Source organism: Notolepis coatsorum (genome assembly GCF_963971535.1).
Source record: "Notolepis coatsorum genome assembly, chromosome: 4".
NCBI lineage: Eukaryota > Metazoa > Chordata > Actinopteri > Aulopiformes > Paralepididae > Notolepis > Notolepis coatsorum.
The window spans coordinates 143,378,902-143,397,882 of NC_140168.1; the positions used below are offsets into that span (position 1 = coordinate 143,378,902).

At 43.5% G+C, this 18,981-nt stretch overlaps 2 protein-coding genes across 3 annotated transcripts in view; both read right to left on the reverse strand.

Annotated features, from left to right (window-relative positions):
- LOC311226719 (receptor-type tyrosine-protein phosphatase eta) overlaps positions 1-11,047 on the reverse strand; it is a gene marked incomplete at its 3' end in the record, with an annotated part of 102,669 nt that extends 91,622 nt beyond the window's left edge. Inside the window, exons 1-3 of the mRNA XM_084312131.1 lie at positions 10,991-11,047; positions 1,390-1,478; positions 311-884 (exon numbers count right to left, since the gene is read on the reverse strand). Of these exons, the coding sequence (XP_084168257.1) occupies positions 311-884; positions 1,390-1,478; positions 10,991-11,021 (694 nt within the window). The 5' untranslated portion in view covers positions 11,022-11,047. The remainder of the gene's footprint in view (positions 1-310; positions 885-1,389; positions 1,479-10,990) is intronic.
- Positions 11,048-12,928: 1,881 nt separating this feature from the next.
- Positions 12,929-18,981, reverse strand: part of tp53 (tumor protein p53) — a 40,813-nt gene continuing 34,760 nt past the window's right edge. Inside the window, exons 10-11 of one of the 2 annotated variants that reach the window (XM_084312838.1) lie at positions 15,745-15,833; positions 12,929-14,639 (exon numbers count right to left, since the gene is read on the reverse strand). In XM_084312838.1, coding sequence (XP_084168964.1) covers positions 14,543-14,639; positions 15,745-15,833 — 186 coding nt within the window. In that variant the 3' untranslated portion in view covers positions 12,929-14,542. Of the gene's footprint in view, positions 14,643-15,744; positions 15,834-18,981 lie in introns of both variants that reach the window. The other variant, XM_084312837.1, reaches the window with a different exon arrangement.

Here is an 18,981-nt window from a genome sequence, read left to right on the forward strand (position 1 = left end):
GCAAAAGATCAGACCTGTATTTGATTTAGGGTGTTTTGATCAGTAGTGTGTGAGTTTATTTAACATAATTCTAGTTTACAGAAAGAAAAAAAAAACGGTAATTTAAAATTACCCGTAGCCTGGATCCAGCATTCCTGAATCCCCCACTTCTGACTTAAAAAAATAAATATATAGAAAGAAATCCTAGAACAATTTACAAAATTCCTAAATAATAATATTCCTAAATCTATGATTCAGTAAAATTATGGAATTTTGGAAAAGGGCAGCAGAAGTCCATGATTCAGGGGTCTGGATCCAGGGGTAGACGAACCTTCATAACAAATATAGGGCAGGCGCTCCCGGCAGTCGGTCTCTGACCACGCCCCGAAGCGAAGCATGGCCACACACGGGTCTTCCATGTATGCATCATCCTCGGTCCCGTTCGCCACCGCGGCGACTCCCGTGGTCTGCGCCATCATCGTTGGCACGGCGGTCGTCATGGCGGTCGTCATGTTGGTCGTCATGGCGGTCACCATTTCGGTCGCCATGTCGGTCGCCATGGTTCCCACTCTGGTAACCGTGGTCGTGTTCTTGTCGTTCTCGTCGTAGTCATCCGGATACCTACAGCCGCTCTGACAGCAGCACTCACACTTGGGGCAGACGGCGGACAGGTTGAGGGCCAGGGAGGTGGGCGGCTCCCGCGGCTTGGCCACGGGTCGACCCGGGTACCAGTTCTGGAAGGCGAGAGGGTCTCCGTTGGCCCAGCAGGACCAGGGCACAGTGCAGCCGGGGGCGACCGTCACGTTGAGCTTCTTGCGGAGACCGATCCAGTAGTCGGAGGAGAGGTTCTGGGCGATGATCTGGATGTTGTTGGGAGTCAGGGTCACCAGCTCTTTGTAGCAGACCTGATTTGGTTGGTTGGTTGGTTGGTTGGTTAGTGACCATTTACCAAGACAATAATCTGCCTATACTGCAGCTTAAAACAGTCAAATTATATGTTCAACCAACATAATGTGACCATTATATTACAGTACAGGTTCATATCTTCAAAATAAGCCATCACTTGTACAAATCGGGCGGATACTTTTCAATCTATGTCATATTAACCATGATGTTAACCTACTGTAGCTTAGCACAATGAATGGAAGCGAACAGTGCCGCTTAGCCTAGGCATTGTCCAACTAACACCTCTCCCGAAGGCTAACCGGCACTGTCCGCTTCCATTCATTGTGTTAAGCTAGGCTAACGTGCAGCCAGATAGCTTTCTACTGAACGGACAGAGAGGAAACTGGTATCTATCTTCTTGTCGTTCTCTGGAGAAGACGGTAAGCTAATTTCCCCAAATGTTGGCATGTTCCTTTAACCCCCCCCCCCAACCGTTTGCAGTAAATAAGATGGAGCTGCTCCTACCTGGCAGTGGAGCCTGGACTGCTCCCAGGTGGAGGCGTTGGGCTGAGGGAAGTACTGCTGCTCTGCCACACAGGACAGCAGCAGGGCGACTGGACCGCATGCGGAAAGGACAGATTAGATTACGGCTGAATGATATGGAAAGGTAATTTTACTGGGATTATTTTAGCAGATTATTGCAATTTAAAAATCTAAATAAATATTAGATTAAAATGTATTGTCATTATACAGCACATGTACAGTACAATGGAAATAAGTGATGTAGCAGTAAAGTGCAACAGCAAGATACAATGTACAACTGGGTACAAAATATACAAATCTTTACTACTGTGTACTGTGTCTGGAAAGCGGAGATATTGGAATTTTACAGTCTAGAGTAGACGTACATTCAGAATCTATATTTCCTTTAGTTTTCATGCAGTTAGAAACTTAATAGATTTACCTGCTACCTCTGCACAACTCTTCTCAATTTCACTTTCTCTCATTTATTATGTGTATTTTAGAAATTATAGGGGGAAACGTTTTGGCTAAATGGATAATGTGTTCTTTCAGATAAGATCAGGGCCTGGATAATCAGATCAGAGACTAGGTCTCCTTGACAATCTCATTCCTTCCTTCTTCATATATATATATACTGTATACTGTATATACAGAATTATTGTACGTATGCTATCATGCAGAGTTGTGTAGGTTACATGCAGGTTTCTAAGTAAGTATATACACAGATATGGATATACTGTGTGTATACATATATATATATGTAACGGTTGTGAGAACGTCACCTCAAACTTCGATGCCCCGAGGGAGATTCGAACATGGGTCTGCCACGCCGCGTGCAACAACACAGACCGCTATACCAAGAGGTGAATTCACTTCTTTGTACCGTGTCTATGCGTCTTTTGAGGATGTTGAGAGTGAGTTTAACCCATAGCACCGCTACTCACCCCAGCCCTTCGTGACTGTGCTTCACAATACCATCCTGGCACCGTTACTCACCCCAGCCCTCCTTGACTGCGCTTCACGATACCATCTGTTACATATATATGCAGTAAATATGTATATATTATATATATATATATATAAACACAGTATATACATCACTATATTCTGTATCTATGACACCAGCCTTATTGCATTTCAATATGGCAACATTCAGAATTTTCCAATTGCAGCTCCCTAGTTGTCATGGCTACAGACAGTGGCGTCATGCAAGACAAGATTCTGGGGGGATTTCTTTGGGTAAATTCTCATAAAAAGACAATGGTTGTATTTTCCTGACCTCTTAGTCAGCCTCTCTCTCTCTCCCCCTTACTCTCCTTTGCATACATTCATTTGCATACATTCACATAAAGATACTGCATTCACAATGCAAATAAATTTAGAGAACACAGATAATAAAGTCACAGACAAGCAGCATGAGTACAGATGAGACTGTGATGACATCACATAGCAGTGTCTGCTCCATAGGAAGCAGCATGAGTAGAGACTGTGATGACATTACTATCCGAGTGGCCCTGAATGCTCGCACCACTGCTTATAACCTGGGCAGAGCGTCAAGAAATATGGACGAGTATAAGGCTACAGTCTATACTCTGCGCAAGGCTGTAAAGCTTGCTAAGAGGACATACGCTGGCAAGATAGAGGCACAAATGGTCCAGAACGACACAAGAGGTTTATGGCGAGGACTACGGACGATAACTGACTACAAAGTCAGCGCCCCCTCAATGGGGAGTGCCGACGCCTCTCTCGCAGACCAACTCAACTCCTTTTACGCGCGGTTCGGTGCAAACAGTAGCGACGCTAGCTCACCGGCTAACGACGTCACTGACGCACCGGTCGTCGTGGAGGGGGGGCATCCGCGGGGGGGGGGGGGACACTCTCTCAGTGTCGGAACACAGTGTGAGAAGAGCATTTATGCGGGTGAACACCAGAAAAGCAGCTGGCCCAGATGGGATAACAGGATGGATACTTAAGTCCTGTGCTAACCAGCTAGCCCCAGTGTTCACCACCATATTTAATTTATCCCTGGCTGAGTCTGTGGTCCCTGCCTGCTGCAAGGTGTCCACTATAATCCCAGTACCAAAAAAATCCTCCCCAGCAGGTCTTAATGACTACAGACCGGTGGCACTCACCTCTGTGGTCATGAAATGTTTTGAGAGGCTGGTTAAGGATTACATTTGTGCCTCCCTACCTGCAGGACAGGGGAAAGCTCGAGTCCAGATGTGAAAAAGGACTCTTTGTAGGGCACGACAAAGGAAGCCCCGCTTTCCTAGTTTATTATCCCGGTAAAGGGAGAGTGCAGAAACACAGGCTAGTCAAGTTTGTCACAAAGACAACATGTGAGAGCGAGACACAGACAGAGGAGCCAGAGCTGGACTCCAGAGTAAGGTGTGAAGAAACAGAGACACCTCAGCCCAGTGTACTTAGCACGGTCGTGCAGAGGGCGATGACGAGGAGCACCCGAGGGTGACGTCACGTGCCCCAAGCAGTGGGAGGTATCCCGCAAGGGAACACAAACCCCCAAAGTATCTGACAGACTATGCCCGGAGAGCAAGTGACGAGGATGACAATACACTTACCACCATTGATTACTGCTACAGGGTAGTCAGTGGGGTACTGTGGAATAATATAATGATTCCCCAACTCTCTCATGTAAAGACATTCCCCTCCCCTTTGCCCCCTATTCTGTCCCCCCCCCCACACCCATTTGACCTATCAAATGGGTCCCCCTCCTCCTCCTTTTTCACTATAAAGGGCTCCTCCCGACAGCATTCGAGGTCTCTACCTGGGTCATTCAACTGATCACCTGGGGCGAGCCCCTCAGCCATTCTCTCTAACTGCTATGTATATTTCTATCTGTCTAGTTAATAAACCTTGTTATTAACTGAACCTCGGTTGACTGAGAACATTCTTCAGGATATTCACAATATCCCACAGTACCCCCGAACTTTAAAGAGGCCATAGTGTCCCCTGAATCAAGTAAATGGGAGAGAGCAAGGGATGAGGAGATGAGGTCCCTAGAGGACAACCACACCTTTACTCTAACCAAGTTACCAGAGGGCAGACAGACAGTGGGAGGGAAATGGGTGTATTCAATCAAGGAGGGTATTGAAGGCCACGCTGCTCCAACGGATCACCACCTTAACACGGTGGGGCAGTTTGTGTGTCTCAATGACCCCTAGAGCTATGTCGGCAGGAGTCTTGTACTCCTAGCAGGGTCACCCAAGCCGAACAGGTCGAAGGAGAGAGACTAGACGAAGAGTGATCCAACTGGTCCTCCAGGTTGGGGGTTGGGCTGAGGGCCGATAACCCGCTCCCGGAAAAAAACTTTATTACAGAAACCAGAAACAGAGCAAATTCACACAATCTTCGAGACACCATAGCCAGTCCTTCTTGTAACAGGAGAGACACCATGACACCCAAGGGCCAAAGCCGAGAGGACGCCTTTGGGCCGAATAGGCCACTAGTGCATCCGAAGGAAACCATGAAAATTGGGAATTGGAACGTATGAACACTGTACAGGAGCGGCAATATTGCCATAGTAGCAAGAGAGATGACAACCAGAGGAATCGACATCATAGGAATCAGCGAAACACACTGGACGGGGCAAGGAAAAGTGGAGCTTGCAACCGGAGAATCCATAATATACTCAGGAAGAGATGATGACAACCACAAACAAGGGGTGGGCATAGTGATGTCTAAAAAAGCAGCAAGAGCACTGATAGACTGGACACCAGTCAGTGAAAGGATCATTCAAGCTAGGTACCATTCCCAACACATCAAGCTCACAGTTGTCCACATCTATGCACCCACAGAAGATGCAGAGGATCAAGTAAAGAATGAGTTCTACAGGAGACTGCAAGACGTCCTAGACAGCAGGAACATACACGACATGCTGATCATCACCGGGGATATGAACGCCAAAGTGGGAGATGAAAACCAGGGCTACGAAAGAGTGATGGGCAAGCACGGGATCGGAAAGCGTAACGACAACGGAGAAAGACTGTGTGAAATGTCTGACATGAACGAGCTAGTCATTACTGGAACACTATTCCCACATAAGAATATACACAAGGCCACGTGGGTATCTCCGGACGGGAAGACCAAGAACCAGATATACCATGTGCTAATTAACAAACGATTCAGGAACTCAGTGAAAGACACAAGAGTATGCAGATCTGCAGACATTGGAAGCGACCACTACCTCGTGTGCACAACGATCAAGTTAAGACTGAAGACGAAGCAGAAAGAAAAGAAAAGCACCAGAGTCAAGTACAACACAACAAAGCTGAAAGATGAAGCCATCCTGAAGACTTTTACCATCAACCTGAGAAACAGGTTTCAGGTGCTGGAAGATGAAGGGCGAGGAATAGAAGACAACGAAGAGGTGGAGCGTGACTCTCAGGTTCTGGAGAAAGCCTACACAGAAGTCGCTGAAGCAATCCTGGGTAGACCACAGAAGAATAAGAAGCCATGGACCAGTGAAAAATCATGGAACCTTGTAGACCAGCGGGAAACGATAAACAAGAGGATCCTTGGCACACACTCGGAAAGAATCAAGAAACAGCTAAAAGCAAAGTACACAGAGAAGGATAGAGAAACAAAGAGAAGTATGAAGACAAACAAAAAGAAATGGATGGAGAACATTGCAAGTGAAGCAGAAGAAGCTGCAAGGAAACAACAAATGAAGACACTGTACGGTCTTACGAAGGCACTGTGCAACGAGAGACCTAGACAGAGCACAGCAGTACTGGACAAGAATGGAAAGCTCATCAGCGGAAAAGATGCAGTGCAGGCAAGGTGGACAGAACACTTCAAGGAAGTACTGAATAGGGAACCACCAGAAAACCCAATAACTGATGAGGAAGAATGTGAACTCACTAACATGATTGAAGAAATTCCTGTACATGAACCAACACTAAGTGAAGTAAAGGAAGTGATTAAAGGACTTCAGAATGGGAAAGCACCAGGGAAAGCAACAGCCGAGTTATTAAAAGCAGACATTGAGTTTTCAGCAAAGAAGGTACATCAATTGTTGGAAAAAATATGGAGGCAGGAGAAGATCCCGAAGAACTGGAAGAGGGGGCTTATCATCAAACTAGCAAAGAAAGGAAACCTCAAAGAATGCAAGAACTCAAGAGGCATCACCCTACTTCCAGTCGTAGGCAAGATACTTGGCAGGATCATCATTGACCGAATCAGAATTGGAATCGACTCACGGCTAAGAAAAGAACAAGCCGGTTACAGAAGAGGAACAACAGAACAAGTCTTCATACTGCGGAACATCATTGAGCAAGTAAACGAGTGGCAAGCAACACTCCACCTGAACTTTGTGGATTTTGAAAAGGCTTTCGACTCAGTCCACCATGAAAGCCTATGGCTAATTATGAAGAAGTATGGAATCCCAGAGAAGATTGTCCAGATAGTGAAAATATTCTATGAAGACTTCCAGTGTGCAGTAGAAGACCAAGGAGAAATATACGAGTGGTTTAACATCAACAGTGGTGTCAAACAAGGATGCAACATGTCAGGTTTTTTATTCTTAATGATCATGGATTGGATAATGAGAAGAACAGTTGGACAAGGTGAGAATGGAATCAGATGGAAGTTGACATCAAAACTCGACGATCTGGATTTTGCAGATGATGTAGCATTACTCTCCTCTACCAAACACCAAATCCAGGAAAAAACGACAAGAATGGAGAGAGAAGCCAGACGAGTGGGACTCAAGATTAACACCGGAAAGACAAAAACCATGAGAATTAATGCAAGAAACCATGACAAAATCAACATCAACGACCAAGAGATTGAGGATGTAGACCAATTCACATACTTGGGAGCCACCATCTGTAAAGAGGGAGGAGGTATGAAAGACCTAAAGAACAGACTATCCAAACTCAAAAAGATCTGGCACTCCAACAGCATCTCAAGAAGAACAAAGCTGAGATTGTACAAAACACTGGTTGTGCCAGTCCTACTGTATGGAAGATGAACAAGGGAGACAACAAATCAGTCGACGTGTTCCATAACAGATGCCTCAGAAGAATCCTCAAAATCCAGTGGCAAGACCACATCAGCACCGTAGAGCTACTAGAAAGAGCCGGCATGAAGCCGTTGAGCAAGGAAGTGAAGTGGCGAAGATGGAAGATGATAGGACACATACTGAGGCAAGACCACAACAACGACTGCAACATATCAATGACTTGGGCACCAGAAGGGAAAAGAAGAAAAGGAAGACCAAAGACTACCTGGAGACACACAGTAGAGAAAGAAAAAAAAGAGGCAGGGTGGAGCTCATGGCCTGAAGCAAGAACAATGGCAGCTGACCGGGAGAAGTGGAAACGCTCTGTGAAGGCCTTATGTGCCACTAGGCACAAAGTGGATAGGTAACAGGCAACATTGAAGGCCACGACAAGTACAAAATATGGTTCGTAGCTGATTGCTTAAATGCTGAAGGAGGGTACTCCATGTTTAAATACTGAAGGAGGGTGGCTACACTGCTTAAATGCAGGAGGAGGATACTCCAGGTTTAAATACGGAAGGAGTAGAATCCAGGTTTAAATACCTGAGTGGATTCCACGTTTAAATACAGAAATGGATCCCATGTTTAAATACAGAGGTGGATGATTTACCATGTTCTAAATGATTTAATTATGTGGAAAAGATCCTGAAACGATTTGACTGATGTAAGAGATGTATAGAGAAGCTGTGGGTAGCCTCAGTTGTTTGACAACCTGTACTCGCCCTCACAGCATTTTGCTGACCCCACAGAGAAGCATTGAACTACGTCAAAAACGTGTTTTTCGTTATCCCAAAGGTACAGCAGACGAACAGCTGTGTTTCAGAAAGGGCAGCGAGGGTTTAGGGCTTAAACCCCACAGTGACACTGTCAACTTGTGAAGCCGAGTGTATGTTTCTAGCTATGACAATGCAGAAATGTGTTTATCTAGAACAACTGCTCGAAGTGATGGACACCTATGTATATATGAAGACTGTTGTTTATGAGGACAACCAGGGAATCATTGTGATTGCTAGGAACCCAGTGTGCCGACATGGATGTAAACATGTCGATACAGAATATCATTTCATCAGAGAAGAAAGAATGACACTGATTTATTGTCCAACGGACGACATGGTAGCAGACACTATGAGAAAACCTGTTTCCAAATTGAAATTGAAGAGATTTGCAGAGGTCATGTTTGATGTGTAAATATTGACTGCCATATTCTTTTTGATGTTCTGGATTGTATTATTTTCTTTGTAAATTGCTTTTGGAGAAGTTATACAGTGTGCTAAACAACCCTAAGTGGGAGTGTTAAAGTTAGAGGTTCTATGTAGGATTGCAAGTAACTGTCTAACTGCATATATAACTGTTTCCACTAGAGGGCGCTCTAGGCGGAGCCACTCATGATACCACCAGGTGGCGAGTATATAAAGAGATGTCTTCTTCTTCTTCTTTAGAATTTCCGGCAGTGTAGACGCATCGTGGCGTATTACTGCCCTCCGCAATTCTTTTGATGAGCTCTTCTTCTTCTTCTTCTTTCTTCTTTTGAATTTCCCGCAGGCGTATTACTGCCCTCCTCAGTTCTTATACTAGGCTAGTGGTGTGCCATAGTTAGGCCTCTGGTAAACCAACTTTTGATTGTTTACCCTCTTCTTCTTCTCATCTTCAAAACACACTATCTCCTTCTTCTCTGCTCCTCTTGCCTGTCCAATACTAATAAATACAATAACGCTATATCCTCTGGTACAACTCTGAAGCATGCAGAAATGTCAGCACTGCCTCTGTGATCAGCTGGTGGTTCTCATTATCCATGTCAAAGAAAGATTTAAGAGAGAAGGAAGAGACTCCCAACTCTACCAGACTTTTATAAAAGATTTCCCTCTCTTTCCTATACCTTTCACATTTTAGGAAGACATGTCCGACAGTTTCAGTCTCTCCACATTCACACCCCCCATCTGGATGTTTTCCCACAATGCACAAGGTACTGTTCAACCCACAGTGTCCCAGCCTCAATCTACACATCTTCACCCTATCACTCCTCGACCCATATCCATCCACCTTGATTTTGACCCGAGGCTGCAGAGAAATAGTGCCTTCCCTTGGTCCCCCTTTCCCACTCAGCCTCAACTCCTTTCTTTATCTTCTCTCTGAGTTCTACTCTTCCCATTGAAATGCCTATCTCTTCCTCCCTTCCCAGGCTCTGTTTGGCAAGGGAGTCAGCCATCTCATTTCCCGCAATCCCAGCGTGCCCCGGGACCCAACAAAACTCCACTGACCAGCCTGCCTTCGCAATACTATATTAAACCAACTTTATTTCCTGAATGAGATCAGGGCGAGCTTTAGACCCACCTGCACTCGGAGCCATCAGTGCAGCAGCCGAGTCAGAACATATAATCACCTGGCTTGGTCCCACTTCCTCCACCCACCACAATGCCCAGAGGATGGCAAGCAACTCTGTCACAAATACAGAGCTGCCATCAGATATTCTTTGTCCCTTACCGATCCCTAACCGAGGCACACACCACCCAAAGCCTGTCCTCCCACTTTCAGGATCCACAGAGCCATCAGTGAAAAGAGACCCTGAGTCCAGAAGGAACCTCTCTATTTCTCCCACAATCTCGCCCTTATCATCCTCCATCAAGAACCTAAATTCAATGACTCGATCAGGCACTAGCCAAAATGGCACTGACAGCCAACGAGTGTGCTCCGCAACCCCCCCCCTGATGCAATCTCAACTTCCTGGCCCACTGATCAATACTGGCCAAAAAAGGCTTATACTTATCCCCATCTCCTGAAAGTAACCACCTAGCTGGGAAGGACAGACTTGTCCCACCCAATTTTGCCCAGTACTGTAGCCCTAACTTTACTCTCCTCAGGTTTAAGGGCAACTCCCCCATTTCCACCAATAGTGCTGAAACTGGGGTGGTCTTAAAAGCTCCACAGCAGATTCTCAGAGCCTTGCACTGAAGCACATCCAGCTCTCCTCCCCCTCTACCTCTTTTCCACCTGCCTCTCAGAGAGAACTCTAGTACTGCTGCTTACCATGTGAATAATAATAAACCACGCCAAAGGCTAAAGATAGAAACCATGCCTCTTGACCACATTATTGTCGCCCCATAGCCAGATTCTGTCAACACCCTCTATGCCTCCCTAGTGCTTGTTTTTGCATCTTATTTGCATGAAGCTAGACTAACTTGCCATAGAAACAAAAAGACAAGACATTCCCTCTACATTCCTCTATGTATATTACTGTATATTTTCGGACTGTATATTTCTGAATTTTAGTATGTATATACATATTTTAGAATGTATATCTCTGACTGTGTATTTTTATTCGTATTCTTATTTGTGACTTTTGACTAACTGAATGTTCATTGTGAGCAATCTCTGGTGCTGAATTTCCCTCGGGATCAATAAAGTACTTATATTCTATTCTAATCTATCCATTTTGTAGTTTAAAAATAATAAAAAATGTATAAATAAATTACTTTTTTTTGGAAAATATGGAATAAATACTTTAATAATAACATGCACATATCCTCCAGTTTGCTTCATTTAGTGATTTGAATACGTAACTTTGGGAAGATGGGAGGGACTTACGCCAAAACATCAGAACATAGACTGTTTCCATCACAAGCGGATTGCCGATTCTGGTCAGCTACATGAAATATGACCAGCACACCTGTTGAATAAAGATAGTAGTCATTCAACGACAAGAAATGTCAGTCAATTAAATTCCAGTTTAAAGGAACATGCCAACATTTTGGGAAATTAGCTTATAGTCTTCTCCAGAGAGACAAGAAGATAGATTCCAGTTTCCTCTCCGTGCGTTCAGTAGAAAGCCATCTGGCTGCACGTTAGCCTAGCTTAGTGTTGAATGACCAGACGACCCCGCTTCTGACACCATGTTGAATGACCAGACGGAGGGAATACTTTATAAAGTATTATGTTTATTACCACGACACATGGCTTAACACAGGCTCCACTGAGAGTGCACATTAAACAGTAGGCGGTACGGTGGCCGCTATAACCGTGTATCAAAAGGCATATAGCGAATGCTCTACACTTAGCACAATGAATGGAAGCGGACATGGCCGGTTAGTCTAGGCATTGTCCAACTAACACCTCTCCCGAAGGCTAACCGGCACTGTCCGCTTCCATTCATTGTGCTAAGCTAGGCTAACATGCAGCCAGATAGCTTTCTACTGAACACACAGAGGAAACTGGTATCTATCTTATTGTCTCTCTCTGGAGAAGACGGTAAACAAATTTCCCAAAATGTTGGCGTGTTCCTTTAAGTTGAATTGTACCATTGGCACGTTGAGGTCAAAGTCTCTTGCACACCTTAATAACAGTCTCTGTGACGGGTGTGTTGGTGGAGCATGTAAGGACACCTGAACACCAGTGGTGGAATGTAAACTTAAGTATTTTTACTCTAGTAGTGTACTTTAAGTACAATTTCGAGCTACTTGTACTTTAAAAAAAACTTAAAAAAAATATATATATTTTGCATATTGGCAGAAATGTATGAAGATTATATACCTTCACATTTGAAGCCTATCAACTTCAAGAGGACGTAATCAGAGCAGCATAACTGGACCACATACCACTTTAACACAACCTTTAATCAGAGCATTACTGGACCACATACAACTTTAACAAAACCTAGAAGTCAATGGATCGAGGCTTGAATGCTCCCATGCACTGAAATACACAAACATAATGTAGAATGCATACTTTTTACTTTAGATACTTAAGTACATTCAATAGCAAATACTTCTCTACTTTTACTTAAGTCGAATGGAGGACTTTTATGACTTTGAATGAGTACTCATTTATCTGGGTATTTCTACTTTTACTTAAGTAAAGGAACCAATGGTGAACACAGACATCCCTTGTCCGGCAGTTTTTAAACGAACATTTACATTGTGGAGGGATAATTTTTTTCTTTTTTAATCTTTTTATCAAACTCCTCCTAAACTGCACCCTTTCTCTACCCACCAGAGCTGGATCCCCTTCTCCACCTCAGTGTTCTCCCAGGTGGCCACTGGAAAACACTAGTCTCAGCCAAGCTCATTTAACCTACATGTACATTATGCTATGCGTTTCACTAGTAAACCTGTATTGATCATGAAGATCAGCCTATGACATAATCGAGGAATCTGGTTCCACCACACAATCTAAGGTGGACACGTTGCCATACATGAGACAAGCATTCTACAAATATTAAATCCATTTTGAACAACTCACCTGTGTCAATATGGGTGAACCCTCTGCTCAGATGGACGGCCCGTGCTCCACTCGCACGACTCACTCCACAATGCAATGAACAGCCTACTGTTATTAACTCATGTGGATAATACGGATGTCAAGTCCGTGGTTTTGCATCAGGCCACTCGCATGCAAAATATTTACTCTGCTGGAACGGTTGGCAGGAGCCAAAGATGCAAAAATCGATTGGCTGATAATGCATAGAAGGACTTTTGTTAAACAGGAATTACACTGAATAATTAAATAAAGAGGCGAAACAAACTGGTCTTATTTTGGAAAGAACATTTATTGTTTTTTTTTAAGTTTGTGATTCAACCAATCAAGATCATGAAAAATACAAAACGTGATTGAATAAAAAAACAAAAAAGAAACCATGATAAAATTCAGAGACATTTTATATAAAACTGCATTTTGAAAAAAGAAAAAATATAAATCTATAACATAAGTAATATATCTGTCAAAATAACAGCAAATCAGCGTTGTCACGATTTTGACTTCAAGACGAATGAATAGTGCTTTATTAGGACAGGAAGATTTTCACTGTTATTTCTGGAGCCTCCCATCCTGTAAATGGCTCTAGCTTGCCTTGTGCAGAGTTTCTGTGGAACCAATATGGAAACTCAGTGGACCAAATTCCATCTTTAAAAGGAATGCAAATGGCAAAACCATCGCCATCAGGCCTAATTGAATAGATATCGAAATCAAAATCGAATCCACCAGCGACATCACGTTGAACGTGCAGAGTTAACGAGAATGAGCAAAGGAAAAAAAACAAAAAACGAAGGAATGAAAATTAATAAAACTTAACTTTTCCCAAACTGCAGCTTCAAACTGACGGCAAATGTCAGCGTGGAATTAGCCGACAAATGCTCACCGTGCCTGCACGTCGCCAGTCAGAACCGGCGGTTAGGGAGCAAACCGTGGGCGCGCCTCATTATTAGTACGCCAGCGCACTCCTCCGGCGGACATAGTCTGCACCGTTTCAGTCGTCAGAATCCCCCACTAAGCAGCGGCAGAGGAGCGTACGTCAGCCCCGACCACGTGGCCGATACAAATATGTTGAGTGTTTAGTTAACCCTTTCACTACCGAAGGTTAACCTTTCACCACCACGCTACAGAAGGTCATCCTTTCACTACCACACTACCGAAGGTTAACCTTTCACTATCCTTCTGTAGTGTGGTAGTGAAAGGGTTAGCAGTCTGTAGTGCGGTAGTGAAAGGGTTAAACACCAAATCATATTTCAAACTTTATCCATTTAGCTGGAAACCAATCCAACTAGGAGAGCCATCGCAGCTCCATTGTTTGCCGACGATTACATTGCTCTACCGCTGGCTGGTTACACTGTCATTTAAGATTTTACTCTGCCCTCGACAGTACATGGAGCTGATCCCGTGTGAAATCAATAGACTTTGCTCGCCTTGCACCCAGTGGCTCAGGCAGAGACAGGGAAGAGGAAAGCTATGGTTGTGATGTTCTCAACGGAATAAATCTGCGCACTCTGTGACTGTAGCCCTCAAGATGACACTGACCCTTAGCTGCCAGAGTTGTACAGAACTTGCAAGTCGCTTTGGACAAACGCGTCAGCTAAATTACTAAATGTAAACAAGACAGGAGACATAATCACCGGACCCTTTGACATAATTGGCAGTTCAGCGCATCGGACCAATGCAGATAAAAATGTATGCTGTAAATCATTGATTATCGACTAGCTAGAGAGCAGCATAAAGGTTTTGTGGACCGACCATTGGCCGATACAAATGTCAGATTTAAGTTTTGAAAATTATCAATAATCGTGACAAGACTAACAGAAACTGGATGACAGCTAGAATCAGAAAATTGACAGACATTAAACAAAATAGTAAAAAAAAAAAAAAAATGAACTAGTCTGTGTCACTTCCTCTCAGTAGGAGTCTCTTCCCAGTTGTAGGCATGGTCACTTCCTGTTTAACGAAAGGCTTGGTTTTGGAGGAGGAGCCTCTGCTGAAAAGAAGACAAACACAAGATGAGGATGCGTTTCATTGGTGTGATCACAGGAAATGCACAAGGGCCATCGATTTGTTTTTTGTCAACCAATAATTTGTTAAGTCGACTGGCCGGTCTTTATGGTTTGACATCTGTTAAGTACAACATTTCATATTATTGCACACGGGAAATTCAAATGATACAACTTTGTCAGTTCCATCAATTTACAAATTAGTGGCCAAAGTCAACAAGTTTCTTTAGTCGAGGACTATACAGAAATATAGAAAAATACACCTTTTAAGAGACCAATTATGGAAAAGTATAAACCAAAGCATGAAGCTACAGCTAAAAGGTATTCCCAGTTGCACGTGACTAAAGGTATCAAGGTTATCATAGCACAAGCTTTTATAACTTAAAGATTCCGTCTCTTCATGATGCAGATAAAAGTCAGGTTATAAAAATTTACCGACTGTACATTTTGTGTTTTATTGTAGTCATCAACGTGGGTTATTATGAGATCATATGCTTGTCAACCACACTTATACTCTGCACTATAACCAATTATGGATATTTCCTGAAAAAAGACAAAGACAAAAAACAGTTGATTCAATAGATTCTTTTGAGAAAACCTGATTATTTTATATTAAGATTGTTTTTGGCGATGGGCTCTTTTCACAGGCCGTTGACACGTGTCAAACACAGGTGTAATCAATAACATTAATTATGGTTCCATTCCATTTAGGTGTACCAAGGTCAGGAATGAGTCTCACTGGATACTCTGGCACACCTAAATGGAACAGAATCCTAAGTGAGGTTATTAACCCTTTCACTACCACACTACAGAAGGATAACCCATTCACTACCACACTACAGAAGGTTAACCCTTTCACTACCACACAACAGAATGATAACCCGTTCACTAACACACTACAGGTTAACCCGTTCACTACCACTACAGAAGGATACCCTTTCACCCGTCTGTAGTGTGGCAGTGAAAGGGTGAACTTTGTGTAGTGTGGTGGTGAAAGGGTTAATTACAACCATTTAGCCTGCGATGAGACATAAAAAATGGTGCCTGTGAAAAGGGGCCTGTTAGCACTTGGGTTGTTTGTGGGTTCACCTCCTCTGCTCCTTCTCCTTCTCCTTCTCCACCAGAATCAGACCGTCGTTGATCTCCTTTAGCATGTTATACCGCTGCCTTCCTCTGATCTGAGAGAGAATGAGAGATGGTGGCATGCACCCAGTATCATCTTAAGATAAGATACTCCTTTATTGATCCCCTTGGGGAAATTCTGGTGCCATAGCAGCATGGGGAGGGGGGGGGGGGGGGTACAGGTATGGGCAGGGTAATAGTATAAACATAAATATAGGCAATCAAATTTGATCTGAATGTAAATATTTGAAAAAATAAAAATTAATTAACTCTGAATTATCTTTATAACCAACTACTTTATATGTAGTTATGATCATCCTTTATTATGAGTAAAAGTATTCTGTTTTTTCTAATTTATCACAGGTGTGGTGATGAGGCACCACGCCCTACAAATGCAGTGCAGAGTGCAGGGAGCAGTTGTCAAGTCTCCCACTTCACAAGAGATCTCAGCTCTCCAGAGTCTCACCTGCTCACTGTTTGCTTTGTCTATTTTTGGCTTGTTGTCCTTTTTGCCTTTGTGCTTTACTTTATAAGTATATCCTGAACTAGGGAGTCTGGAGCACCCAGCTCCCCATCTTTTTGTTCTCTAAATTAGTTGCTGTGCGAATAAATAGTTATTTTTGATAACTCTTGTCCAGTGTCCACCACTTTACATTCAAGGCCTACACAAGCCATATTTTAGGCTTGAATGTAACAGTCATAGATCTAGTGTTGTCAAAAATATCGATTTTTCGATAAATATAGATTCTGAATATTTAAAACGGTTTCAATACTCATTTCCCGCAATATCGATATTTAATTATTCATAAAAAATTACACAAATTATAATAATTTTGTATAAGGAAGTTGCATTGTTCATTTCAATACCTGTAATAGTACAGTAGTCCACACACACGTGCATTCAGTTAAGTTGGAATATGACTGTAATACAAACTGTTCAGTTTGTCAGGTACATGCAACACAGATTACAGTGTTTACATTTGTCTGCTTGAGAAAATACCATGTTCTGCAATAAAAATGATTGAAGTGAGATGATTTATTTTATTAGATAAAACATGTTGACAGTTTTACTTTGCAGTTGAAAAAAGGTAATAAATGAAATTTGATAAAAAAAAAAAGTCATATACGTTATGATGAAAAATGGGGAACCCTGATGTAAACGAGACAAAAGTCTTTCTCTGGTCTGCATCCCCTTAACATTTTTTATTTAATTTTTATTAGCGATCTGAATTCATATTTCATCAACCGAGTCTACCGTTTGAAAACGCTTCATAAATAGGCCGAAAAATTACAACGTTCTAGAATATTACAGTACAGGGCGTTTATCGCGGATTGTTTTTTCCCCCCTTGAAAACGAGGGCTTTTGAAAATGCTATAAAACGGAAATTAACCGATAAAAAAACAATCCGCTTCGACAATGTTGACTGGAAAATGAGTAATTGATAAGCGACGGGCAGATTAGACACATAGCCATAATTTAAAACATAGATTAGGCGATATTAGGCACCACGAATACTGGAGACGTTGGGTTCGCCTGTTCGAGCCCAGCACTCCACATTGCTTTCAGTTTAGCTGGTCGTCCGTACTAATACACATTGGCAGTATTAGGGGGTGGGAAACTGATGGGTGGGGATCGGGCGTTGTGGACAGCGACTCCTACAGGTCGGTTGGTGCGCCTGCGCAGTAGAATCAGGAAGCGATGGGGGCGGCGCCCGTCCAAAGCGCAGACCCCTGACGCTGAAAGATCGCGACGCGCAGGTGAAAAGATGCGACTGCTGTTACTTCGAGTATCGGAGAGGACTCGTGCTATGTATGACTTTGCAGCCGGCTTGTTGGAGGCAAGAAACAGCGTTCGAGACAGGGGAAGGTTGAATTGGATGATACGAAAATTGGGATGGGAGACAAATAGAAAATGGGAGAAAAAGTGGATAAAAAGATAAGGAGATATTAATGCTAACATTGAAGTGGATGGTGGGCATTCAAGCACTAAATGTGCGCCCCATGCTGGGCACTGAAATTGTTAACACATCTTGCGCCATAAACGTCGTACAACGTGTTTCAAGGTCATGCTAATTCTGCCATTCCACGGCGTACAACGTTATTGAGATCATATTTCATTTTTTCGCCATGGTATTCAGAATGCGTGTAGCTTTATGCCAAGCAAGCAGTGCAAAAATTTAACGTAGTGGCATGCAGTAATGCGCCTTTCATTTTCCGCCGCCCAGCGCCCAGGTCGCGCGGAAATAGGCTGTCTATTGCCATTCTCTTTGACAAACTCTAACCTTAACCAGCTCCTTAACAACGCCTAAACTTAACCGTTCTAACCTTAACCAACTCCGAAACCATGCCTAACCTTAACCATAGAAATTATATTGCCATTCTCTTTGACAAACTCTAACCTTAACCAGCTCCTTAACAGCGCCTAAACTTAACCGTTCTAACCTTAACCAACTCCGAAACAATGCCTAACCTTAACCTTAACCTTAACCATGCCTAACCTTAACCGGCGAAATAACCTTAACCGGCGAAATAATACACGTTAAAAAAAAATCACGTTAAAAAATATTTTCGATGGGATTCGAACTCGCCAGCAAACAAGCCATAGGATCCACAGCCATGTGTCCTTGCCAATTGAGCTATTGGTAGATACTGAATAAGGGGCGGTGACTTATATATATTGAGCTCCGCTCAAGGCGGGATCTCATGCGCATGCGCGGGCACCTCGCGCGAGCACGCCGGCGCACGCACGCACCTGAGCGAGCACGCCGCCGCCGGTGCACGCACGGTAGCATTTGTCTGAAAAGAAGGGCGCTTTACCGCACTAGCGTGCGGTGACGAATGCGGAAGCATTTTTGCACTGCTTGCTTGGCATTAACGTACAGGCATTCAGAATGCCCTCACGGAGCCTGGTCTGATGCAGTGGGAGCCTGCACAACTCTGCAACGCTTCAATACTGCCGCCTGGTGGATGATCGACGAGTTACAACCGGAAATGGATCTCTGGTGATCTCGGTGCACCGGGCAAATGCGTCCGGCACTCGCATATTGTTGCGGGACTCTAGACACACATCGTGTATATGGATCGCTGCCATAACTCAATAATCAATATGATTTGGGCGTTTATTATTATACAAACCGGAAATGGATAGAGTAGATCACTGTCAAATAAGTGGGATCTTTTTCCTCCAGTCTCATCGGCGAACGG